Source organism: Carlito syrichta, unplaced genomic scaffold (genome assembly GCF_000164805.1).
Source record: "Carlito syrichta isolate Samal-C Ts95f unplaced genomic scaffold, Tarsius_syrichta-2.0.1 Scaffold309583, whole genome shotgun sequence".
NCBI classification, from domain to species: Eukaryota; Metazoa; Chordata; class Mammalia; order Primates; family Tarsiidae; genus Carlito; species Carlito syrichta.
In genome coordinates, this window is record NW_007253679.1 from 779,686 (window position 1) to 806,995 (window position 27,310).

The window sequence follows — 27,310 nt, forward strand, 5'->3', positions numbered from 1 at the left end:
AGGGGATAAAGCCATTGTCCATGGAACTGGTCTGGTGCAGGGTTAGGTCTGGAGCCTAAGTCTGCAGGGATGACCCTGAAGGCTTGGTCTGCTGAGGCTAGCTTCCTATCAGGGTCTACTCAGGTGGGTCTTGACCCCAGTGCCTCAGGGTTCAGCCTAGAGCATGAGACCATGCTGATAAGCCTGGTCCTAGGGTGGGCCTGGAGCCTGGGGCTGCAGAGCTGGCTTGGTAATTTTTTGAGCCTTGAGCATGGGTCTCTGGAGCCTGGCTGGGAGCCTGTGTCTGGAGAGGGTCTAGTCTGGAACTGGGGTGGGTTTAGAGCCTGCATCCATGAGGTTGGACCTGGAAGCTGGAGTCTCAAGAAATGGCCAGCTGCTAGGGCAGGCCTGGAACCTGACTTCTCAGGGGCCAACCTGGGACTAGGGTTCACTGGAGTCAGCCTAGTGTTGGAATTTGTGGCAAAGTCATGTATTCATTTCACTTGCCTTTCCCCATTCAAAAGATATTTCTTTCCCATGTTGCATTGCCTGGGATTCAGGGGAGGGCTGACTGGATAATGTGAAACTGTTCTTCCTACTCCTTTCATTGAGTCTTTTCTTAGTTTTGTGCTCCTCCCATGGGCTATAATTACTCAACTCAGATTCGTTAACTCTTGTGAAGCTATTTTCATGCATGGACAGTAGTTCAAACTGATGTTTCTGCCAGATCTGAGTCTATGGAATGGGCCTGCAACTTTGGTCTTGGGGTGATCCTGGATCTTATGTCCATAGGGATCAGCCTGGTATATTGGGGTCCACTGAGGAGGGCTTGGTGACTAGGTCTATGGGTGCAAATACCTCCAGCCTGTGTACATGGGGGACAGCCTGATCCCTATGCTCACGGGGGCAGACCAGGGTTGGATTGGGTCTGATGCCTGGGTCCACATGGACCACAGGATAGGAAACTCCTATTCTGCCATCTCGCTGACATCACTCCTATGATAACATTAATTTTTAAAAAGCAGAAAAACTGTCATTAATATCAAATAATGTAGAATTCAGAGCTGGAAAAATTACTATGAACAATGAGTAACATTATATAATGATAAAATAAAGTAATCCACTAAGAAGTTATAGCAATTCTAAATGTGTATGCACTAAACAGAGCTGAAACTATTAGAGCTCTAAAACTATTAGATCTGAAAGGGAAATAAATAAACAAAAATAAATTCATAATTATAGTTTGGGATTTCAGCATACCACTATCAGCAACCGATAGAACTAAATATAGAAAATTAGCAAACATATAGAAAAATCAAACAATTCTATTAATTATTGATATCTAATTGATATTTGTAGAACATTCCTAACACCTGCTGAATAAAAACTCTTTCCAAGTAGACATATAACATTCACCAAGATAAATCACATCCTGCAGTGTAAAACAAAACTCACCAAATTTAAAAGAATTGATTTATAGAATATGTTCTATACCTACAATACAGTAAGTCCCCTGCATAAGAGCAAGTTCCATTCCGAGAGCACATTTTATAAGTCCAATTTGATCGTAAGTCCAACAAAGTTATCCTTGGTACCCCAATTAACACAATTGGCTGTATAGTACTGTACTGTACTATAATAGATTTATAATACTTTCCACACAAATAATACATAATAACCAAACACCAAAAATAAGAAAATATTTTTAATCTTGAAAAGTACAATAGTATAGTATAGTACAACAGCTGGCATACAGGGCTGGCATCAAGTGAACAGGCAAGAAGTTACTGGTGAAAGAGGGAGAGAAAGTGGGAGATGGGAGAGCTGAAAGATCGTCAGCAATAGGAGATGGAGGGCAAGCTGCAATTTCACTTATGCCTGACATTGATGGCACAAGTTCTAGTTCCTTGGTGGATTCAATTTTATCTACTCTTTTGAAAAAAATGATTCAGTGATATCTGGATAGCAGCTCTCTTTTTCTCATTTTAGATGACACAATAGCACTGGATTGCATTCTTAACAGCTGCCGTTACTTCTGTGTACCCTTCTGTGTTCAGGTCCTGTGCCTCAAAAACTACTAAATAGCCAGTCGTGGTGGCTCACGCCTATAATCCCAGCACTTTGGGAGGCTGAGGTGAGGATTGCCTAGCCTACAGGTTTGAGAACAGCCTGGGCAACTTGGTGAGACCTCATCTCTATAAAAAGTCAAAAAATTAGCCAGATGTGGTAGTGCATGCCTGTGGTTCCAGCTACTTGGAAAGCAGAGGTGGAAGGATCGCTTGAGCCCAGCAGGTTGAGACTGGTGGTTGTGTGCATGCCACTGCACTCCAGCCTAGGTGACAGAGTGAAACTCCAACTCAAAAAACCTACCAAATAAAGAAAATCCCCTTGCTATTTCCTCTGTTGTGAATCTCTTCAGTTAGTTCTTCTTCCTCTGTTTCTCTTTGTCCTTTCTCTGGGCCTCCAATTCCATCAGATCTTCATGAGTTAGCTTCTCACGTTGCATGGCAAGGAGTTCAGTGATATCATCCTCTTGCAGACCTAGGTCCAGTGTCTCCATAAGGGTCACTGAGTTGCTGAAGACCTCTTTGGACTCCTCATCCACCTCCTCAAATCCATGAAAATCATAAACAAACTGCAGACAAAGGTTCTTCTAAACCCCATTCATGATGACAGCTGTAACCTTACACCAAGTAAAGTGATTGTTTTTTATGGTCTTGTAGATGTTACAGTCCTTGCAAAATTGTCGCAAGGTTGTTCCTGATTTGTCACTCATCTTTACTGCCTGATGAAAAGTGTAGCATAAATAATATTTCTTGAAAGTTGCTATAAAATTTTATAGCCCATAGGTTGGATGAGTCACATAGCATTTGGTGGCAGATGCACTACTTTGATGTTAGGATGAAAGTCATCCATGAATGGGGGATGACCCAGAGCATTGTCAAGCAGCAAAAGAAAGTTGAATATGATATCTTTCTCCAAGTCATATTTCTCTACCTCTGGGACAAAGTGGTGGAAAAGCCAGTCCTGGAAAATGGCCTGTGTAACCCAGACTTTGGGGTTGCTCTTCCACACAATAGGAAGAGAGCCCTTGACTATGTCTTTAAGAGATTTTGAGTTCTCTGAATGATAAACCAAGAGTGTCTTCAGCTTTATATCACTGGAAACATTGCCACCAAACAACAGATTTAGCCTATCCTTTGCTGCTTTATAGCCTGGCATTAGCTTTTCCTCCTTACTGATGTAACTTTGGTCTGGTATCCTTTTCCAGTACAGGCCTGTCTCATCCACATTAAAAACTTGCTCAGGTAAATCCACATCTTCATCAATAAGTTCCTGAAGCATTTCAGGAATTTCATGGGCAGATACCATATCTGCACTTGCTGCCTCACTACTTACTTTTATGTTTTGAAGGTTGGCTTTAGCCTTGAACTGATGAAACCAGTCATGGCTGACATTAAAAGATGTACCCTCTGATTCTTCACCATGTTTCTTCTTCATGTCTTCATAAAGGCTTTTAGCTTTCTGTTGAATCAGCATTAAGCTGAGTGAGACTCAACACTGATGCTCATTCAGCAGCCACTCACTGAGAAGCTTCTCCATCTCCTCTGTCACTTTTCTATGCTTCTTCGGTATTATTATCATCATCATTGGCATAGCAGACTTCATATATTCCATGATCTTGTCCTTGTTCTTTTGTGCTGATAGATGAATGATTCATGTTATAGGAACAGGCGATGTCTACCATCTTTCCGTCTCGCTTCATTCTCTCAATTATTTTCACTTTTGTTTCCATCATTATCACTTGGTACTTCCTAGCAGTACCAGCTACATAACCACTGCTTTTATGCTTGGTCCCAGACATCCTGGGCTTGAAATAAAGATACTGTGCTACTGTACTTTATACAGTACTCTAATGTATATGAAAGCTCAACCACTTATAGAGGATGCACACATGTGATAATATACATCATACATGTGAACTAACTTATGTGTCTGGACGTGACAAACGCATGTTTGCATTTTTAAATGTTTTCCATTTGAAGGTTTATGCTGTATAATAAAACTAGAAATCAATAATAGAAGGACAAGGGAATCTACAAACATTTGAAGATCATACAACACACTGCTAAATGGCCATAGTTTAGTGATGAAGTTTTGAGGAAAAATGTACACAAAACTGAATGAAAATAAAACATAACATTTTAAAAGTTGTGAGATGCAGCTAAATCAGTGTTGAGAAGGAAATTTATAGCATTAAATGCTTACATGAGAAAAGAGGAAAGGTCTCAAATGAATATTCTAAGTTTCTACCTCAATAAATGAGAAGAAGAACAAAATAAACCTAAAGTAAGTAGAAGAAAGGAAAATAAAACTAGAGTAGAAATCATTAAAATCAAAAACATAGAAACAATAGAAAATGTGAATAAAATTAAAAACTGCTTTTTTGAAAAGAATCAATAAAATTGATAATTCTCCATCAATCCCAACAGAAATTTTTAAAAAATGATATACATCATCGATGTCAGAAATGCCATAGGAAACTATCATTATGGTTTCTGTGGCTGTTAAAAACCTAATAGAGGAATACTACAGACAAATTGATACTCATACATTTGACAGTTTAGGAGGAATTGACCAATTCCTAAAAAAACACAAACTATCAAATCTCAAGCAACATAAAATAGGTAACTAAATAGTCTTATAACCATAAAATACATTGAAATTGGAAAGTTCCTTAAAAATAAATGCCCAAGCCCAGATGGCTTCACTAGAGAATTTCACCAAAATATTAAAGAATTAATCCTAATTTTACTTAGTCTTTCTCAGAAAAAAAGAGGAGAGGTAACACTTTCCTACCAACTTATGATAACAGTAATTCTTTTACTCCCAAACCTGGACAAAGGGCGTACCAAATTTTTTTTTTAAAGGATAAAGTCAAACAAACACAAACTCTACAGACTACTGTCTCATGAATTTAGACACAAAAATCCTCAACATAATATTAGTAAATCAAATTCAAAAATGTATAAAAAGAACAATATACAGTGAGCAAGTGGAATTTATCCCAGGTGCAAGACTGATTTAACATACAAAAATCAATCATTGTAATCTGCCATATGAACAGGATAAAGACAAAAATCACATTAATTAACACAGAGAAAGCATTTTACAAGATCCAATACCTATTTATGATAAAAACTCTTAGTAAGTTAGGTACAGAGGGGAGCTACTCAACTTGATAAAGCACATCTACAAATTATTGATAGCTAACATCTGTTTTTTTCATCATTAAGATTGAACATATTTCTCATAATTCAAGATATAGGCAAAGGAGGTCTGCTCTCACTACTGGTATGCAATATAGTACTCCAAAACCCTAGCCACTGTAATAAAAAAAGGAAGAAAGAAAGCGAAATAAAACTGTAACTGTTTTGCAGATGGCATTATTATCTACATGGTAAATTCTAGTAAATCTTTAAAAAGAAAAAACAAAAATACTTTAGAACTAAGAAGTGAGTTAAGATCTCAGGATACATGATCAACACACAAAGTTTAATTTCTATATACTGACATTGAATGTGTGGAAGCTAAAATTAAAAATGATACCTTTTATAATTACCCAAATAAGGTTAAATACTTAGGTATGAACTTATTAAAACATATACAGGATCTGGCTATGCACAGTTGCTCATATCTGTAATTCCAGCACTTTGGAAGGCTGAGGAAGGAGGATTGCTTGAGCCCAGGAGTTTGAGACTAGCCTGGGCAAAATAGCGAGGTTTTGTCTCTACCAAAAAATAAAAAAATTAGCCAGGTGTTGGGGCATGTACTTGTAGTTTCAGCTACTTGGGAGGGTGAGGAAGGAGAATTGCTTGAGTTCAGGAATTTGAGGCTGTGATGAGCTGTGATTGTGCCACTACATTCTTCTCTGGGCAACAGAATGAGACACTGAGTCAAAAATAAAAAATAAAAAAAAATCAAGAAAATTCTTTTATTAAAAACAAACAAATAAAAACCAGAAACATGTACAGGGTCTGCATGCTGAAATGTACAAAATGTTAATGAGAATAATTAAAGACCTAAACAAATTGAGATGTGTACCATATTAGAGAATTGGAAAACTCAACATAGTAGAGGTGTCAATTTTGCTCAAATTGAGCTGCAGATTTAATGAAATTCCTATTGAAATTCTATCAAAGTTTTTCATGGACATAAACAAGCTTTTTATACGTTTTTTATGAAAAGGCACAAGCCCCAGGATACTTAAAATAGTATTGGGAAAAAAATGATAAACTGGGAGAATTCACTCTATTAGTAGTAAGCCTTACTATATAACTAGCATAATCAAGATAGTATAGTATTATAGGAGGGATAGAGATATAGATCAATGGGACAGAACGAGGAACCCAGAAATATATCCACAATTATACCTAACAAAGGTGCAAAAATTTCTTACAAAGGTGCAAAAATGCTCCAATGGAGAAAAGATAACCTTTTTAACAAATGATGCTGGATGATTTGGATATCTAAAAGCAACAAAAATGAAAATTGACTTAAACGTCACACCTTATGCAAAAATTAACTCAAAGTAGATTATGACTTAAATGTAAAACAAAAAAGTATAAATTTGTTAGTCAAACTCTAGGAGAAAATCTTCAGGAACTAGGGGAAGGCAACACACTCTTGAAACTGACATCAAAAGCAAGATCCATAAAAGGAAAGATTGACAAACTGGAATTTCAGTTCTGTGGAAGGTCTTGCTAAGAGGATGAAAAGACAAGCTATACACTTGGAGGAAATAATTGCAAACTATATATCTGACAAAGAACTGATTTCTAGAAAATATAAAAATTCTCAAAAGTCAGTAGTAAAACAAAAGCAATCCACTTAGAAACTGGGCAAAAGACATGAAGAGATATTTCACTGAAGAGGATGTACAGATGGCAAATATACACATGAAAAGACATTATAAGTCATTCATAGGGAAGTGCAATAAAAAAACCAAACTGATATGTCACTATACACCTTACAGAATTGCTAAAATAAAAAATAATGGCAACACCCAAAATTGGTGGGGATGTAGAGAAACTAGATCATCCATACATTGTTGGTGGGAATGTAAAATGGTAAAGTCACTATGGTAAACAATTCAATAATATCTTATACCATAAAAATTACAACTTCCATATGACCCAACAATTGCACTCTGGTGACATTTATTTCAGAGAAATGCAAACGTATGTCCACAGAAAAAAATCTTTACATGAATGTTGATAGTCATTTATTTGTAATAGCCCAAATTGGAAACTCAAGTGTCCTTCAACAGGTAAATGCTTAAGCAAGCTGGTATATTCATACCGTGGAATATTACTTAGCAATTATTGGTAAACACAATGATTTGGATTGATCTCCAGATAATTATGGTGAGTGAAAAACCCAATTCCAAAGGTTTGGTCTGACTGTATGACTGCATTTATATAGCATTTGTGACATAATTATAGAAATGACAAAATTATAGAAATGGGGAGAAGCTTAATGGTTACCAGGGGTTAGGGACTGGAGCAGAGGTAGGAGAGAAGTGTGTGCAGTTATAAAAAGGCAAAATAAGGGATCTCTGTGGTGACGGAATTGTTCTGTATCTTGACTTTGGTGGTGGTCACATGAATCTACACGTGTGATACAATTGCATAGTACTAAATATAGACACACAGAAATACACACACATACAAGAGTGTATATAACATGGGTGATATATGAATAAGGCGATTGGATTGTATCAATATCAGCTTCCTGGTTGTAATGTTATACTATAGTTTTTGCTAGATATGACCATTAGAGGAAACTAGTAAAGAGTGTAAGGAATCTCTCTGTGTTATTTTTTATAATTGCATGTAACTCCATTACCTGAAAAATAAAATATCAAAAAAGATAGCTTAGTGCCTGGCTTACAGGAATCACTGAATAAAAATTAACCAATGTTGTTATTGTTATCATCATCATCATCATCATCATCATGGCATTGCTATACTAGCTGGAAGGTTTGAGATTGCTTTATTTTTATACATATATATTTAAAAGGTATATTGCTGTGTTGCCCAGACTGGTCTTGAACTCTTGGGCTCAAGGAATCCTCCTGCCTCGGCCTCCCAAAGTGCTGGGATTACAGGTGTGAGCCACCACACTTCGCCAAGGTTGTTTTTTTAACTGGGGACAGATACATAACGAAGCTCTAAGTAGACCTCATTAAAGAAGGTACTGTGAACCTCCAATCTAGGACTGAATGCTGGGAACGGATGTTGCTTAGGAAAGAAGATAGGTTATTCAAAAAATGGAATGAGAAGGTCTGCTGCACAAAATACTTTTTTTTTTTTTTTTTGAGTTGGAGTCTCAATCTGTCACCCAGACTGGAGTGGCCGCTCCCAGCCACCACAGCCTCACCTGCTGGGCTCCGGCAATCCTTCCGCCTCAGCCTTTCAAGTAGCTGGAATTACAGGCGCGCGCTATCACGCCCGGCTAATTTTTTGATTTTATTGTAGAGATGAGGTCTCGCCTGCCCAGGCGGGTCTCGAACCCGCGGGCTTGGGCAATCCATTCACCTCAGCCTCCCAAAGGTGCGGGATTACAGGCTGAGCCACCGAGCCTGGTTAAAATACTTTTTATAAGATGAAAGTTTTTAAAATTTCAGTGCAAATTATTGACTGTGTAAAAATGACTGCATCAGAAGTATGGCATACATATCATTAGAATTACTTCCTTCATTTTGGATAAATTCTTCTTGCAGAATCCTCTGTTTAAGGTTCCTAAAAGTCTAATGTGTTTTTATTCCAGGTGAAAAATACAGGTATAATAAGCAAAATTCTAGGCAGGCTTCCATGATGCATGCCCCTGGTATTATATTTGGGTTACGTTTTATGCAAAAAGGAATTTGCAGGTGAAATTAAGGGCACTATTCAGTTGATCTTGAGTTAATCAAAAGTGAGATTATCTGAGTAGGCCTAACCTAATCACATGAGCACTGTAAATCTGGAGCTGGAGGTCAGAGACAGAAAAGTCAGAGGGGTTCAAAGCAGGAGGGAGATGTGACATAGAAATATTTTGTTGCTGGTTTTGAAGTGGAAGGGGCCATGTGGCAAGGGTCTTTGGGCAGTCTCCGATCTGAGAGAAACCGTGGCAGGCAACCACCAAGGAACTGAATAATGGCAGCAACCTGATGAGCTTGAAAGAGGACCCTAAATTCAAGATGAGAACTTAGTTCAAGTGACTCCTTGATATTAGCTTCGTGAGACCCTCAACAGAAAAACCAATCAGGCTGTGTCTGGAATTCTGATCTGTAGACTTTGTGATAACAAACATGCTGCTTTAAGTTGCTAAATTCTGGGCAACAATAACAATAGAAAATTAATACAATGAGGCTGACACATGCAGAAGATTCAAACAGGACCCCTATCTATCCCCAAACACAAAAATTAACTCTAAATGGATCAGAGACCTAAATGTAAAACCTCAAACCATAAGAACTTTAGAAAATGCAGGCCACACCCTTATGGAAGTTGGAACTGGCATCCAATTCCTGAGCAAAACCCAAAATGCACAGGCCATAAGAGATAAGATAGACAAGTGGGACCTAATTAAACTGACAAGCTTCTGCAAAGCCAAAGGAATCATCAAGAGAGCGGGGAGACAGCCCACAAGACTGGGAAAAAGTATTTGCCAACTCCATGTCTGACAAAGGCCTAACATCAAAGATCTACAAGGAACTCAAATGTGCTGAAAAGAAAAAAACAAACAACCCCATTACAAAGTGGGCAAAAGATATGAACAGACACTTCTCAAAAGAAGACATACAAGTGGCCAACAGATATATGAAGAAATGTTCAACCTCACTAGTCATCAAGGAGATGCAAATTAAAACTACACTGAGTATCACCTAACTCCAGTCAGAATGGCCATTATCAATAACTCAAAAAATAACAGATGCTGGAGAGGATGTAGCAAAAAGGGAACACTTCTGATTTTATGAAAGGCATCTCACTATAGTTGGTGAAAATGCCAACACTTGGATTCTCTGCCTTCCCTTGGCTCTGTTCATTCAATGTACCTGCCCAGAGTCGTTGGGATGTTGGGAATGTGAGAAACTCTCTGCTGCATTGAATACAAGGTGAAGGCCCCATGTGCCTGCAGGGCTAGTGGTCATATCCAGTGGTTAGTTGTAGCTGGGTCTGTTTTGTAAGCCTCGGCGTCTCATATTCAGCAGCTGGGACAATAGTGTCTGCACTAGGCCAATTGCATAAAAACTTTGGGCATTGTTCCAAGCTATCTTCCCTGACCCTGGTTCTCCTTTCTGACAGTTTTTGAATTCCTTTGTTTTTCTGCTTAAATTAGACTCAGTTGTTTCTGTTGCTTTAGCCAGTAATTTTAACTGATACCCTAGGTGTGCATAACACAAACACAAACACAAATTCCAGAGCTAGGTCTTATGGAGTAAAGAAACTTTATTAGTTACAGAATTTTACATTTCTAGAATGAAAACAACCAGAAGAATACCTTTGGGTAATATCTGAAACTATAAAGACATCTAAGCATGTTTTAGGTCCTGTGTTTTAGACTGTATGTAGACCTTCTCCATTACTTTTTACCTCTTCTTTGTAGACTCCCAGAGCCGAAGGGACTCAGCCATCACCTACTCTGGCCTCTTCCTTTTACATAGACACTGTCCTTAGGGTTCTTTCTTTCCTTCTTTTCATTCATTCAATAAGTTAATATGTGGTATTGCCAACACAGTTGGGTACTGTGGCCAGATATACAACAGTGATTATGCCAGAGCTATTGTCTTAATTGAGTTCACAACCAAGTTGTAGAGACAGAATAAGAGAATATTTAAATAGTATGGGAAAAGTACAGATTATGAAACTTAACTTGGTTTCAGGGGGTCAGAGAAGGAAGGGGTCCTGGAGGAGGCAAGGAGTGTGCTGATATTAAAGGTTTGAGTGGACTTGAACAGTGAAAAGTTGAAGTGGGAAGAGTGTTCCAAGAAGAGGAAATGGATAGGCAGAGATGGGGAGGGTTTAATGAGAGCCTGGTTCTAGGAGGTTGCAGGAGTGGTTTAGCAGGGCAAGGTCTTGCCTGGGGGATGGTAGAAGATGGCATGGACTATCCCTTGGAGGGCCGCATGCAGGCTATCAAGGATTTGAGGTTTTAATTAGAGGGCAATGAGGGGCTCTAAGAAAGGAAGTTATACAGCAAAAGGGGGAGTCAAGGAGGCTGTCTCTATTTAGTCAGTGACCACTTTTGTGCTGGGAGCTATACTTGTGTGAAAAATACCTCTGGGTAATATTTAAAACCATAAAGAAACCTAAACATGTTTTAGGTCCTGTAGGCATTGGCCCTCCTCCCACTGGGCATTGACCTTCCTCTGGGCTCTCCTCAGGCTTGGCAACCCTGGAGTTGAGACCCCATTAGCTCTTGGGCAGAGCTTCAGAAGTCAGTTTAAAGCTGTTAGGATTAGGGCTGCGTGGCAAGCTCCACAGCCTGAACTCTCCCTACCCTTAAACCCTCTCTAGGGCCCTGGTCTGGAAGGTGCAGCTATTGCTTCAGCAGTACTGGCTCCTTCTCGGTCTGCCCAGCCATGACCCAAAGGCAATTCATTTTAAAGGCAGGGACAGGGCTTACTCTCCAGCCTTCTTGTTCTCAGGCCCGTCTTTTACTTGGTCAAGTCACGGCGACCAGTGAGTTATTTGTGTTGCTAAGGTGGAGTCCATTTTTGCAACATGTGAAATTTCTCACATAACCCTCACTTTCTGCCCCCAAACCTCCCCATCCCACCACTTGTTTTCAATTTGCTTATTTTTCAATTTCTGTTTTTTGAACCTTGTTCAACCTTGCCCTTTGAAGAAAAAGACTCCAAATATTTTTTATAAATGTCATAACAATTTGTGAATGTGAGAAAACTGTGCAGTATTTTTTTTTAAGATACAGAATTCTACATTTCCTCCAGACTCCTAAATTTAAATTTTAACAATTTAGTCTTCTTTGGAGTAACAAAGGAACATTTTATCCTGTAAAGAGTCTTTTTGAAAAGCACAAAGTGATTGTTTAAAACTCACTTAACCAGTCTGATATTTTGTAGTTGCTTTTAAAATATCTTTTTATTCTGTTTATGTTGAACAAAAACAAGTTGGCAGATGCAGAAAAGCATGAAGAAGAAAAGTAAAATCATTAGTCACCCCATTGCCAAATAAAACATTTTAGTGGGTTTCTTTTATATATATTTGTTCTATGCAATAATTTTTTCCTTTTACAAAATTAGGGCCATATTATTTTTCATTCTGGTGGATTTTTTTTTCCTGAAGATTCTACTATTTCCATTTAGTTAGCAATGGTATGCAAACTTGATTTTAAATCCTGTGCTTGCATAATAGGCCATGGATTAAATACCCCAGCAGTCTGTAATTACTGGCAACTTGGACAATCTAGTTTTAAGTAGGCATTTGTGTTATTTATAAAATTATTTATTTTTGACTCTTGCATATGTTATTTTTCTATGCAAATATAAACTAAAAACTGCCCATAATTTTACCAGCTAGATAACCCTGGTTGACATTTAAAAAAATAATTAAACCCACACAGTTAGAAAGCTATACAAATGTACAAAAATGGAAACCAAAAACTCTCCTCTTCCTCCTGCCTCCTAGACCCTTTCCCCCAAGTTTAAAATTTCTCACGATTTTTTCCAGACATGTTTATCTATTTACAGATTTATTTATGTTTATTTATGTAAGAGTCTATATTTCTCACACTGTTCTGCATCTTATTTTTCTCTCTTAGGAATAATTCTTACAATCTTTATGTGGTATTTCTTTACGTGGTGCATCCCTAGCTCAATAAATGTGTCTTTCCAGATCAGTTAGTCAATCTTGCCTGCAGTCATTGACTCTTCTCCTGGATTCTTAGATGTAAGGTAAATAGATATGCTACCCGCATGTCCCAGTCTCACCATCCCTCATTTCTCCAGTTGTCAGCCTCTACCTGTGTGCCTGTTGGATCCCTGACCCTCAACCTCCTTAGTCTTCCAGGTTCCGGGAGGAGGGCCCAGGGAGTACTATATAGGCTCATAGCCAGCTTTTAAAATGTATTCATTCATTCAGTGCACCAAGTCCTTTGTGCCCTCTATTTCCAGTGGACAAAGTCCCTTGAAATCAGTGCCTACCATTGCCCCAGGGTTGATGCCCTGAGAGAAAGTCCCCTCTCCCTGTCCAGGGCCCTGTCTCCCATGGTGAGTGGGTGGGTCCAATCAGTTTGCTCAGAACCACCATGCATTTACATATACATATGAACACAAATGTATCCATGGGTGTACTCAAAGTAGTAACATGAATTTTCTGTAAGAGTCAGACCTCTCAGCTGCTGTCTTCTGACACATGCCTATCCATAGTTTTACTTGCACATATTTTTGCTTATGGTGTTGTGTAACTGTGTGAATACTTGTCTGAGATGGAGGAAGCCTTTGTTTTGACTGGAGATGATTATACCTTTTGAGTTGCTGTGTTTTCCACGGAGGGGCAGTGAATCCTCACAGTGACAGCTGGATAGGAGCCTACTGCATCTTAATAAAGGAAAATGTTAATTATTTGACCTAAACCTGAGTTTCCAGGATGTCTGTCTCAAGGCAGAAGAAAAATGAAGGAAGGAAGGAAGGGGGGGAGGGAGGGAGGGAGGAAGAAGGGAAGACAGGAAGAAAGGAAGGAGGACAAAAAAAAAATCCATCTCTGTTAGTTCACATCCATTGCAACTATTGGAAAAATTAGCTAAGGCCACGTGTTCCAGATTGAAGGTCAGCAGTCATTGTCTTTGCATTTGGGGCTGTTTTTGATGCTGTTAGTGCTGCTATTTCCATTGTCGTTGTCATTGTCTCCTCCTCCTTATTACTACTGCTATTACTATCATTATTTGAATTACCATTCCAGATTCATGCTAAAGGAATCAATTAATCAAAAAATTTGTTTTAGTCATACATTGTGAAACATGCATTTGGAATGGTTCCTTGAGAAAGCTGGGTGCAGAATACAAATATTTTGAATGGATTTATCTTAGAGTTGTACTGCTTTTTTTCCTTGTCATTTTAAAACCCTTAATATGAATAAATTGTTTGTATAGTGGGCCTTTTTTAAATCCTTAGATAAGAAATACATGGTTTGAAAGCGGAGAATAAAAACATGAATGATAATGTTTGCAATGCCCAGGGGAAGGTCCTTGCTGCTGCTCCTGGGGAGGCGTTATAATCGACTGTTTGGTGTGTTTATTTCAGGCTGCAGATAGTGGCTAAAAGTGGCTGGTTGGTTGCCAACACATGACTTAGTTGCCAAATGGAGTGTTTAGTACTTGTTACATTTGACTTATATCACAAGTTCTTCCCATTAACAGTCTGCTGGTGATAACCTACTTGGCTTTTCATACTTGGTTACGTTGAAACAGTCACTTGACAATACTGGCATATCACAAAGTTTAATACTGAATAAAGGAGTGAGTGAATGACTACATGGATTCTGCCATATACTGATACAGTGCTTGGTGCAGAATAGGCACCCAGTAAATGTCTGTTCAATCAGTGAATTAATCCTGTGTAACATTTTTTTGGTCCACTGTACCAAGGTTAGGTCTATGGACTTGAGACTTTAAAGGCTGGCAAATGGGATATAAATATATGAGATAATAGTGCTTATGTATGTGTCAGAAGGACATTTGTATAGAGGTATGCTGCTCATCTGTGTCACTATTTAAATATCATGTTGAATTAAATGGAAGAATGAATCATCAAAGTGACCCTGAGTCTAAATCAAAGTACAACCCTGTAATGCTGATAATCTCCATAATCTCAGGTCTGGTTTCTTTCTTCCTTCCTTCCTTCCTTCCTTCCTTCCTTCCTTCCTTCCTTCCTTCCTTCCTTCCTTCCTTCCTTCCTTCCTTCTTTACTTCCTTCCTTCCTTCCTTCCTTCCTTCCTTCCTTCCTTCCTTTCTTTCTCTCTCTCTCTCTCTCTCTCTCTCTTTCTTTCTTTCTTTCTTTTTTTTAACAGATTCACTTCAGGAATTTTGGCCCTGGATTGTTATCAAATATGCATTAAAATGGTGCTCTTTATTTTTAGATTGAAAACTTGCAAGAACAACTTAGGGATAAAGACAAGCAACTAACCAATCTGAAAGACAGAGTGAAGTCCTTGCAGACGGATTCCAGTAATACGGATACTGCTCTGGCAACGTTAGAGGAAGCTCTGTCAGAGAAGGTGAGCTTTTCTCCATTAGCTAATACTACCTTCAGTCCCAGGTGGACCTCATACTCTCATACTCACCCCTTTCAGTGGACTTGACACACTGCAGCCAGGGGCATCTTTTGGAAATGCAAAGAGTAAAGAGCACTCGCAGGTAGGTAATAGCATATGAAAAAAGTCAGAGGTAGGAGAGACTTGAAAACCTACACCAGCTTATCACAAGGACGAAACAAACTGAAATCCTCTACCTGGCCCATTCCTGCATCTCATCTGGCCCTTACCAACCAGCCCCCTCTCTGCCTGCCTGCCTGCTCCTTCCCTCTACTTTTTCAGCCTCATCCCCCATCTCTCTTCCTCTGTTCTTTATGCTATACTAGCTATGCTGGACTTTTAGGGTCTTCAAGTGTGCCATGTTCCCTCCTGCCTCAGACTTTTTTCAGATGCTGTTACCCAGTTGTGAATGTTCTTTACTCTCTGCATATTTATTTCCTCTTCTTGGGAGAGGTCATCTTCATGAGAAGTTGTATTGGGCAGTCGTCAAGGATGTGGACTTTGGAACTAGACTGCCTGGGTTCAGATTTTAGGTCTGACACTTAGTATTTTGGACAAGTTACTCAACCTCTCAGTTCCTCCATTTCTTCATATGTGGAAGGGAGTAATATTAATAATAATACCTACCTCAGTAGATTATCTTGAGGAGAAAATGCATTAAAATTTGGAATGTGTTTAGAATAGTAGGTATAGTAAATTGTCACTATTATTGTTTTTTTCTTTTCTTTTTTTTTTTGAGTCGGAGTCTCACTTTGTTGCCCAGACTAGAGTGTAGTGGCATGCTCACAGCCATTGCAGCCTTGACCTGCTGGGCTTAGGCAGTCCTTCTGTCTCAGCCTTCCAAGTAGCTGGAACCACAGGTGTACGTCAGCATGCTCAGTTAATTTTTTGATTTATTGTAGAGATGAGGTCTTGCCAAGTGACTCAGGGTGGTCTCAAATCCTTAGGTTCAAATAATCCTTTTACCTCGGCTTCCCAAAGTGCTGGGATTACAGGCATGAGCCATAGCACACAGCCTGCTTTTTCTTAATAATTTCCTTAGGGGCATCTCCTTGGTATCCCCATTATTTTCTCACAAACACTATGGGCTTCCCAGAATTCTTGTTACAATCTTAACTGTTCATTCATCTGCTTTTATGTGATAAGCTGGTCTCCTCTGCTAGACTCCAAACCCCAGAAACATACCCTATGTGTGTGTTAGCTTTTCATTCCCAGTGCCTAGCATAACACCTGCCTGGGGCTCTCTCACTGGATGCCAGTTGAATATGTGACATCTGAGAAGAATGAGTGAAAATCCTGGCTTCTATGGAGTTTAGTTTCTAATGGGTAAGAGACAGGCAGTAAATAAGTAACATACATAGGATTTCAGAGGATAATATTGTCTATAAAAGAAAAGAAAGCAGGGAGAGGTGCAGGGAGTGGAGTGGTCAGTGTCACTGAGAAGGAAAGACCTGAAGGAAGTGAGGGGTGAGTCATGGAGCCCTTCTAAAGGGAGCATGTACTGGCAAGTACAAGGGAGTTGGGAATGGAAGGTGTAGCAGATCTCCTGGGCCTTGTGAGAAAAGATTTTGAAAAGTTGGCTTTTACTCTGAAGGGGATGGGATCCCATCCAGGGAGTTTCCTTCTGACTTACCTTTAAAAAGATTACTTTGAATAAAATAATGAATGAATTAATGAAATCCATTAGGCAAATAGGTCTCAATGTTTATTGATTTTTAAAATGAATGCTAGTCCATTTCATTCTGACTAAATTAGTTAATTCATTGTCTCAGCAACTATTGTAGGTATCACACCCAGGAGCTGAATTTGCATGTTATATCCTCACCTTCAGAACTGCTAAGTGTCAAAGAACCAGTACCCAAGAGCAGTACAGATGAAGTTCTTTAGGAATTCTGAGAAGGGACAGCTTATTTGTTGGTTGGACATGTAAGGTGCCAGTGCAGTTTTTAGGCCCAAATTATTGATATTATTTTCAAAATCCACTTGAAATAGCAGAAAAGAAATTAGCTGGGTGCAGTGGCCCACATCTGTAATCCCAGCACTTTTGGGAGACTGAGGCAGGGGATTAGCTTGAATCTAGGAGTTCAAGACCAGCCTGGGCAACAAAGTGAGACCTTGTCTTTATAAAAAAAATTTTAAAAATAGCTGGGTGTGATGGTGTATGCCTGTTGTCCTAGACAAGGGAAGGCCGAGATAGAAGGATCGCCTGAGTGCAGGAGGTCGAGGCTGCAGTAAGCTGTGATCGTGCCATTGCACTCCAGCCTGGGTGACAGAGTGGGACCCAACTCAAAAAAAAAAAAAAAAAGATTATAACTTTAGGGTTAAAGTATAAGAATTAGAATTTATTTGAAGACATAAGAATATTTAGTAAAATCACTTTTATAAAAAATGATACTCTTTTCTTTTCAACTTTCAAAAACTCTCTTTGGTAATTTTGTATGTAAATTCAGAATGAGAGGGATGTTCAAAATTATTAATGATTATGTGTTTCTCTTGCATTTTTGGGTGATACGATGTCAATTCATTTCTGCCTCTTGGTTTCTTTCTTAAAACTCACAGAAGTAAACATATGCCATGTCATTTTCCGTGTCATATGCTTTTGGAAGGATTTTATTATTTGTTTCCTGGGCCCTATTAAGATTTGCCTTATTCTAGTTTAAATCCCAAAGCAGTTCCCAAATCTGAGGCTGAGGGGTGTCTGGGAAGGGAAGCTGAGGTCTGTGGGAGTCTGGCCACCTCAGATTGTCTTCTCTGTTTAATAGTTGCCTCATCTGGGACTGGCCTCTTCCCTCTCGGGGTCTTATATTCAAAATACACATTTGAATATAATATATATCTAATATATATATTAGATATATATATATATTGGGGTACCTTACATTCAAAATATACATTTGAATTCACTGACCTCCAAGTTTCATGCTCTTCTGGATCTACCTTAACTCTGAATTATTCAGTTTGCTCATCTGTAATCTCAGACACATCACATCTGAATTGGACCATAGATGAACACTTACAAACTTAGATGAATAGAAGGGCCAGGCAGGGAACAAAAATTAGGAAAATGGGTTTGGTGCAATGTAATAGGGACTACTGGTGACTGTAGCAAGCTGGAGAGTCCCTGACCTATCTCAAAGCATTCAAGTTTTGATTTTAAAAAATTATGATGCTCAAGTCAAACAAAAGAGCTCTGTGCATCAGTTTTGGCCTATGAGCTATTGTTTCCAAACCCAAATTGCCTCTGAGTTTTAGCTTTTCACAGCAGGTATAAATAAAAGTGAACATAGAGAAGTTTATTTGGAGGGAATTTTTAAAAGGTGCCATATCAGAATGCTAATGTGTTTGAAAGGCACAGATAAAACCCTTGAATAGTTCTCTAACATAGGACAAAGAGTAGAAGATGTAATTGTTTATTACAGTGAATATCAAACCTTTGTGTATGTCCAATAATCTTATAATCTGGGAAGCTTCTTAATATAGTTTCCTGGTTCTCATTTCCTGAGATTCTGATTCTGTTACTCTGATGTATAACCCAGGAATCCATGGTTTTAAAGCATGCCCAGGATTCTGATGCAGGTAATCAGAAGACTAGACTATGAGAAACACTAAATCTATGCTCTTCCATTTTAAAGATGGGAAATAGGCCCAAGAGGTGAAATGACTTGCTCGGAAATGAAAATTTTGACATTGCAGCATCATTTCCCATTTCTGGGCCTGGACAGACATCATTAATCCATCGCAGCACATGCCAACTTCTCAACCCGCACTCCAAGAGGAGTCACTGCTGCACTAAGTTGCCCTAGGTTGAGACTTTGTTGACTCCCCTGGACTGTTGCAAGGTCATCCACCTCACAGGAGATGGGATAACACTAAAACTCAAACCTTCTGATCTTTGTGCTTTTGGTAATACCACAGTCTCCTTTTTACCCACATTTAATTACATAGGTCCTCTGAAACAAGGTGTGGTGTGAAAATATAAAATTATTAATAAAAAATTAAAGATTTATAAGTACCTTTAAACATTTGCTGTCTTTTGGCTCATGAATAGAATCCATCAGGCACTATTCACCATTTCCCTTGGATTATGGCATCCCAGGGAATATATTATTCCTCTTAATTTCCAGGAACTTATTCAACTATTAAGAATGTGCAAAAAATAATGCTGCTCAATGAATTAAGACTGAGTATGACTTAGTTCTAGGATTGACACACAGAAGCTCAAGAGACGGAACCTAGTGTATTTATAAAACTGGTCTTGCCAAGCCTCACTGTAGCCACATAGCAGATAAGTAGTTGAAAAAGCCAGATAGCAGAGCTAGGGGCCACTGCAATTTAGTTACCACCTGGTGATAAAGCACAAATAGATTAGACCTGTGCAGAGCCAGATGAGTGCACAAGGAATGCTTGCCAATGCAAATAGGTCTAAAACAAGAACACATTGTTGGAATTTCTGCAAGTTAGTTGTTAATCAAGTAGATCATGGCATATTAAGGCCTTTTAACACATGTTTTTGACATCTGGCCCTGTGCGACTGACAGTTAAATTAGTTTTGGGATTGACGGAGAAATATTTTGTAGTATTGAATCATCAATAACACTTAAAAACATTATAGTGCTTGCTGATTTTTTTTGTCATCAATGCCCAGTCAATAGTACAAGTGCTTAGAGCAAATCGACCTACTTTCCAAATGATTCAACACCTTCTAGCTGTTAACATGCCTGCTTAATTTTATTACCCTTCCTTTGAAGCTAAGATGATCCCTAATTTTGAGTATTCCTTCCTTCCTTTAGCCTTTTTAATTGGTTAAAAGAGCCATAGGCTCTTAGTGCTGTCCCCTGGAAAGTGAGGCTGGGAGGATGGACATGCGTTGAAGTCATGTGAAAGGAACCAAGAGGGAATAAATGCCACATGATCCAGTCGGAGGGATTCCCGGGAAAGTTTCCAAGTCAGGAGGTGACATGGTCAGTTTGGAGCCTTAGAAATGTCACTCCAACAGTTGTATAGTGGAAGTGATGGGATGGAGAGAGCTTGGTGGCCAGGTGACCAGTCAGTTGTATTGTAGGCAAAAGGCAGTGAAGACTCAGTTGCTGAAAGCATTAAAAGCCCTTGAGAGACTTACTTATGCTCTGTAGCCATTTCCTTCTTTTGTAGATCAGGTAATCACCCACTCATCATTGTCACGGGTAGAATAAAATATATATATATGAAGTTAATTGACTCATTTGTACTATTTCTACCCCCACTGTTGTAATCATATACTTCATTTAAAGTGTTTTTAAATAATTGCAAAACAGTAATGGTATCCTCCACCTTGAAAACATTAAATATATAAATTATTGTCATTGGGGTAGAACAGTTGCTTCCTTGGGGGATTTTAAATCACAGGTTAAGTGTTCACACTAATTTTCCTCTGTATTACATACTGGTTTACAGTTGTCGTATGTATCAGACATTGTCTTGTATTATGCACTAATAAGACTGTAAAAGATAATATCAGGATCCTTAGGTGTGGTTGTTGCACCAATATTTTTTAATATGGTCATTCAAAAGGAAGCTCAGATATGTGTTGGATAGTTTGAAACGAATTTCAGAAATCTAACTCAAGCGCTACCCAGATGGAAATGTTCTTTTTTTCTTTTTTAAAAAGGCTCTTACTTTGATATCAGTCAGGTTCCATGTTTTTGGAAAACAGTGTTTTTATATCAGTGTGAATCCTCAGACCTCCTTGAATGGTTCCAGCAGTGTTTGTGGCAGTATGGTCTCATGGGCATGGCTTATGCCACTTTACCTTTCTGAGCTCTGGGTTTCCTTACCTCTACACTGTCACTAGGAGCACTGTTTCTGCCCTTGCAGTTGTGTTGAGGACTGATGAAAAGAACATATCACAATACCTGGTATGTACTAAGCCCTCAATAAAGAAAAGCTGCTGTTTTGTTCAAAATAAACCAGTGCTTTGAAGTCTGTACTGATTGTCAAGAAACCATTGAAAACACACAGAGATAAACATCTTCAGACATTTTGGAAAAACATATTCAAAATAGACTGATTCTTTCTTTTGTCTCAAGTTCTCACTATGAATCCAGACCTAAGTCCAGGAGGGCCTAGGTCTTGCCCCCCTTAAATTCCCTGTTTATCCAGCAAACAGTCTTCAGAAACAAAAGATGACTCTTTGGTGCCAAATGGGAAGGTCAAACAAAGAGGGCTGAACCAAGAGATCTGGTCTGCTTCTTTCCTTGCCTGTGCAAGGTTTTGTAAGTCTAGAGTCTGGGTCCCTGCACCTCCCTCTTCTAGAACTGCTCTAGGAATTTGCCAGATACCTCCAAGAACCAAGAATAGCCTCAGAGCTTGACCATTAAGGTCCCTTGAAGCCCTGTGATGCTAACTTTTATTAACAAGTTAAAAACTATATCAATTATCTTTCCCAAATTCTGTTATGCACAGTCTGTCTCCCCATAACCAATTCTGAGTTTCTTGTATATGTGTTGATTCCTGTAGAGCATTTTTAAAAAAAGATGTGTTGTCTCTTACTTTCTATTGTAGTGTACTTTGGCATGCACGCTGATGGGTTCTCACCTCTTCTTTCTTCTTTTTTGACTATTGCCTCACAGGAGAGAATAATTGAGCGCTTGAAAGAACAGCGGGAGAGAGATGATCGGGAAAGGCTAGAAGAGATAGAATCCTTCCGAAAAGAGAACAAAGACCTGAAAGAGAAGGTCAATGCTTTACAAGCAGAACTGACTGAGAAGGAGGTGAGTCTGGAAAGACAGATGAATTATGTTGATAGTCCTCATAAACCCATATTCATCACAGCTGCAAAAGACTAGAGACTCATTTGGAGGAAACATTGTAATCTTTCATTTGTAAAGCAGCCTGAATTAAAACACATGCACGCACGCGCGCACGGACACACACACACACACACACACACACACACACACACACACACACACACACTTTTTTCTGTAACTTCCTTAACTGGTGATGCCCTGTGCATATCAGGTGATCCTTCTACCTCAATCTCCTGAGTAGCTAAAACTGCAAGTGTGTGATACCATGCCTGGCTAATTTTTTATTTTTATTTTTTGGTTTATTGTAGCAAAAAGGTCTTGTTAACTTGCCCAGGCTGATCTCGAATCCCTCAGGCAATCCTCTCACCTCTGTCTTCCAAAGTGCTGAGGTTATAGACATGAGCCACCACGCCTGGCTTAAAACAATATACTTTAAAGGAATGTCCTGCTTGGAGGATGCTTTGGGCTCTATTCCCATATTCCATGGAATACCTATAACCCCCTCAGTTTTCTTAGGGATATTTGGTGAAGCATGACATGCAGCAATACACATTATTTTATTTAATCTTCACAACTCTGGGATATGTGTCTGTGTCTGCAACTGGTCCCTTGATCCTTATTTTTATCTGTGGGCAACGTCTGTCTCCTTTAGAACTCTCGTGCATACCCTTCCACTCTGCTGGACTGTATGCATGTATTACAAGAAATTGATTTGCAGAGTTATGGAGGCTAGTCAAGTCCAAAATTGATGACTAAAACTGAGCACCACATCTGGCAGTTTAAAATTTATTAAAAAGAACAACATATAGTTGCTGTTAGCGGGGAGCAAATAATTTAGCTGGGGTGATGATATGTCTTCATCACGACAAACTGACTGGATTGTAAGGTCCTGTATTATTTCTGTGGAAGTGATATGATAAAGAGCATTGAAATTGGAGTCATAGACCTGAGTTTGAGACTATGCCTGCCTTTAATAGCTGGGCGATCTTGGATAAGATACTCAGCTAATGAGAGCCTCACTTTCCTGACCTGAAAAATGAGAATGGCTAACTTGTTCCTCAGAGGTTGGTTAGAAGTGTCTTGCTAGGTGATGGTGACCATCATCGTTAAAGTCATTCCAGTGCCCATGAAGTAGCCCAGCATAAAATATTAGGCAATATCATTTACTGAGAGGCCACTGTGTTTAGTATCTTCCTAGGTATTGCAGATGGATAAAAAGGAAATGCACAGAACTTGGTTTTGGGACTCATACATTTAGTTAGATGTTGTTAATCGTTTCATATTTGGTGGCATACATTGCTCTTCTAAGTGACAAATTTATGTTCCGTGATTTATGTAAGTATTTATTTCCTTAGTTTGAAAGATTTAGACATACATGGAAGTTCTTGATTTCTCACATGAAACAATTTAGGTAACCCCATGTCTGAGTTGGGGAGATTCATTACATCTATAGAATCTGCATTACAAAGAGCTGGACCATAAAGCCTACTCTACTATACATTTAAAATAATTATTCATTTGATTCTCCAGAAGATGTTTGAAAGACAATTGGTCATTTTTGGGTTAAAGGAATGAGATTTGGTAAAATATGTTAGGATGCTTCTTTTATATTTGACTTGCCCTTTGAGAGGGGAGAAAGCATTAAAATCAGTATTTTCTTTCACATTTGTCTCAGAGTCTGCATGGTCTGACAGCAATAAATGTAAATGGAAGGTTCAAGGTGTCTGTTTTGTTATGACATGTAAAGACCACCTTGGGACTTACATCATTAGCATGACTTTGAGACGTGAAATGTGCATTTACTGACCACACCATTTGGTCACATTGATTCTACTGCAATTAGATTCCTCTTGGTTCTGTAAGCAGGCCAAGTTTAATTTCCTGGCCAGAGCTTGCTATTGTTACCTTAGTAAAACTATATTTACCCTTTCTGTCTACTGCACATTTTATTGCTGTGTATAGAATCAACGTATTCAAATAGAAGACATTGCTAGTAGAAATTGCAGGGTTTTTACTCACTAGCACTCTTTCTCTTTCAGTCTAGTTTAATTGACCTCAAAGAACATGCATCTTCATTAGCCTCTGCAGGGCTGAAAAGGGACTCCAAATTAAAATCTCTAGAAATAGCCATCGAACAAAAGAAAGAGGAATGTAGCAAATTGGAAGCACAGTTGAAAAAGGTAAGTTAAGTATAAGAAAATACATGCTCATTTTAAAATGAATTTGTAAAATGGAAAAGGAAGACACATTAAAAAAAAAGAAACAAACTCCTTATCTTTTGCTGTCTGCAGATAAAGGAATTAATTAAACACTCTTACCTTGATTGCTAAGAAGTCTGTATCAAATCTGTCTGTGAACCTGAAAAATTATCTAAAGAAAACTTGAAAAATAGAGGAAAATAGTAGCAGAAGTCAAAAATATTATGAAAACCAGCTATTACTCTCTGGGCAAATCTCAACTATCAACAAAGATAAATAGAAATGTTTTCAACAAATCAAAGAATCCAGGGGCCCCATTTTGTGTTGATAACCTTTTACTACTTTCAGAAGTAGGTCAATTTTTTTTGTATTAGAACTTTGCAAAAGTTTTCCTGACATCATTAAATTTCTAGAAGTTCACCAAAATAGTCAAGTCCCTGGCATATCTGTAGAATGACTATTTATTTATACTTACCCAAAAATGACCTTAATGTCTAAGAAAGCTTGTTGTATGTAGAAGGCTTTGGAAAAGAAAGCAGGAACTTTACATTGCGGCATTACCATGTTTTCTCTGACCTGGACATTTTTGTGGAGTGCATTTCCAGTCATGCATTGTTCCTTTGACTTTTTCCCTGTGTTGTTTGGTATGTCTGCACTCATTGTTCACATGAAACTCATAACATTATGAGTTTAAGCATTTTGTTTCCCTTCGACAACTCATAAACTTATTCAAAAGAGATAAGAATCTAAACAATCAAACAATGCATATAATAAAATTTGACTATGTATAATTCAGAGCACACTGGAATGAAGATTTATTAGCTAAAGTTATGAAAATATATGACATGGATAGTCAAGGATGTGAAGGAATCACCTGTCTGAAGGAATCACTTTAGATATTTTAAAATTTAATATATGATTTTGTATGATGCAGCATGTAACTGAAATGTGGCTACACCGTGCTCACTTTACAAGGACTTTTAGAAAATTATAATGATAAATTTTATGTTAAGAAAGTCTATTTACTAGTATAGAAAAAAGATAAATAAGCAGATCAAATCTTTTAATAACAAAACAGCAAGAAAATCTCTATATTGCAAATCTATTTCCCAATCCATTCAACATCTCACTTATTTCAAACAATATTTAGTTAGGTAGAAATCTCCAACAGTAACTAAAGGTATATAAATGACTCATTTGTGGGTATTTAAGTGGGGATTGACTTGGCTATTTATGCATTGGGTGTATGATTACATTCTTGACATATATAAATTTGCCTTATGTTATACATGCGTATACAGATTAAGATATGGTCTACAAAAACTTTCTTTTTTAAATTTAACAAAACAATTTTGCAATCATAAGGCAGGCTCTAAGATAACTCTGTAAAAGAGAGATACATTGATTCCTTATACTATCTTATCTCAGTCACAGTGTGCTGAGTCTGGAAGAAGGAGGGCTTCAAATAGACCTGGGCATGAAAGATGGCCTCCATCTACTCTGATGAGTCATTATGGAGATCAGGGGACTCCATTTATTATTGCTGCAGATACATGCGTGAAGCCCTCCTTTTTAGTTTAAATCATCTATGGAATTTGAAATACTCTAGTAATTAAAAGGAAAAAGTTCACATATTGATGCTTATAGTTTACAGGTACATGACTCCACTAGTAAATCAACACCTTTGCAATTCAGTATAGTTTCTTTCAACATAGCTGTGGTTTGCCCAAGAGATCACTTAGAGTATGTGGTTTCCTTAGACTCTCAGGTAGATACCACGTACTGAAATTCACAGGCCAAATCCTGTAAACATTTTAGCATTATTTCTGATAGCATTTTAACATTCTGCTAGGTCACCAGAATTAAAGTAACAAATATGGTTCTCTTCTGTAAAGGACCTATTTGATTTATGAAAAGATAACTTATTTCTAAGTATACATATAATCTTTGCTTATACTATCTCCTGAATGCATAGTACAGTGAGTTTAAATAAGGTAATTGTAATTTAAATATTTTTATGCCTAACCTGCAGATGCTATTTTGTTATTTTTGGCTCTCTGGCATTAACTACATTCAAAAGTTTAAAATATTTTTGCAGTAGTCTTTAATTTCTGCTAATAAATAGTTCCGTAAAAACCTCAAATGCCTATCACCTTAAAAAGAATTGAGATCTACATGAAATATTTGAAAATATAAGCCAACAGTATGTGAATATACATATAAACACATCATTTACTCATGGAAAAATAAGCAGCTATAAAAGCTTAAGAGTGTCTGGGCCTCCCTTTAAATAAAAGGGTATGTGACTTGTGAATAAAATGTAAAGGTTTATTAAATGAAAGCTGAAAACATAATAGTTTTATTATGTCATAAATACACCATGAATTCCCAGTGGAATTTTGCTCAAGATTTGTGAGTGGCCAGGTATTTTTGCCATAAAATCTACACAACATTGTAGATGTGTTTAGTTGGACAGAAGCCTTGTCTGCCAGTGACAATGAAGTCCAAATGGTGATTTACATTTTTTTTGCCTTATGAACAATGAGTTTTTATATAAAACTTTGTGAAGAACATTTACACACACAGTTACTCTTTTTTTTTTTTTTTTTTTGAGTTGGAGTCTCACTCTGTCGCCCAGGCTGGAGTGCAGTGGCATGCTCACAGCTACCCCAGTGTTGGCCTGCTGGGCTCAGGCGATCTTTCTGCCTCAACCTTCTAAGCAGCCATGTGCTACCATGGCTGGCTAATTTTTCGATTCATTGTCAAGATGAGGTCTTGCCAGTTGCCCAGGCTGTTCTCAAATCTGTGGGCTAAGGCAATCCCCTCACTTGGCCTCTCAAAGTGCTGGGATTTCAGGCATGAGTGACCGCACCTGGCACACAGTTACCTTTTTTTTTTTTTTTTTTTGAGTTGGAGTCTCACTTAGTTGCGCAGACTGGAGTGCAGTGGCCGCTCCCGGCCACCGCAACCTCGCTTGCTGGGCTCTGGCGATCCTTCCACCTCAGCCTTCCGAGTAGCCGGAATTACA

General features: G+C 38.3%; 1 protein-coding gene across 1 annotated transcript in view; it reads left to right on the forward strand.

The window, feature by feature from the left end:
* ERC2 (ELKS/RAB6-interacting/CAST family member 2) overlaps positions 1-27,310 on the forward strand; it is a 477,557-nt gene that overhangs the window by 438,004 nt on the left and 12,243 nt on the right. Inside the window, exons 8-10 of the mRNA XM_021717273.1 lie at positions 15,123-15,260; positions 21,905-22,045; positions 24,124-24,264. Of these exons, the coding sequence (XP_021572948.1) occupies positions 15,123-15,260; positions 21,905-22,045; positions 24,124-24,264 (420 nt within the window). The remainder of the gene's footprint in view (positions 1-15,122; positions 15,261-21,904; positions 22,046-24,123; positions 24,265-27,310) is intronic.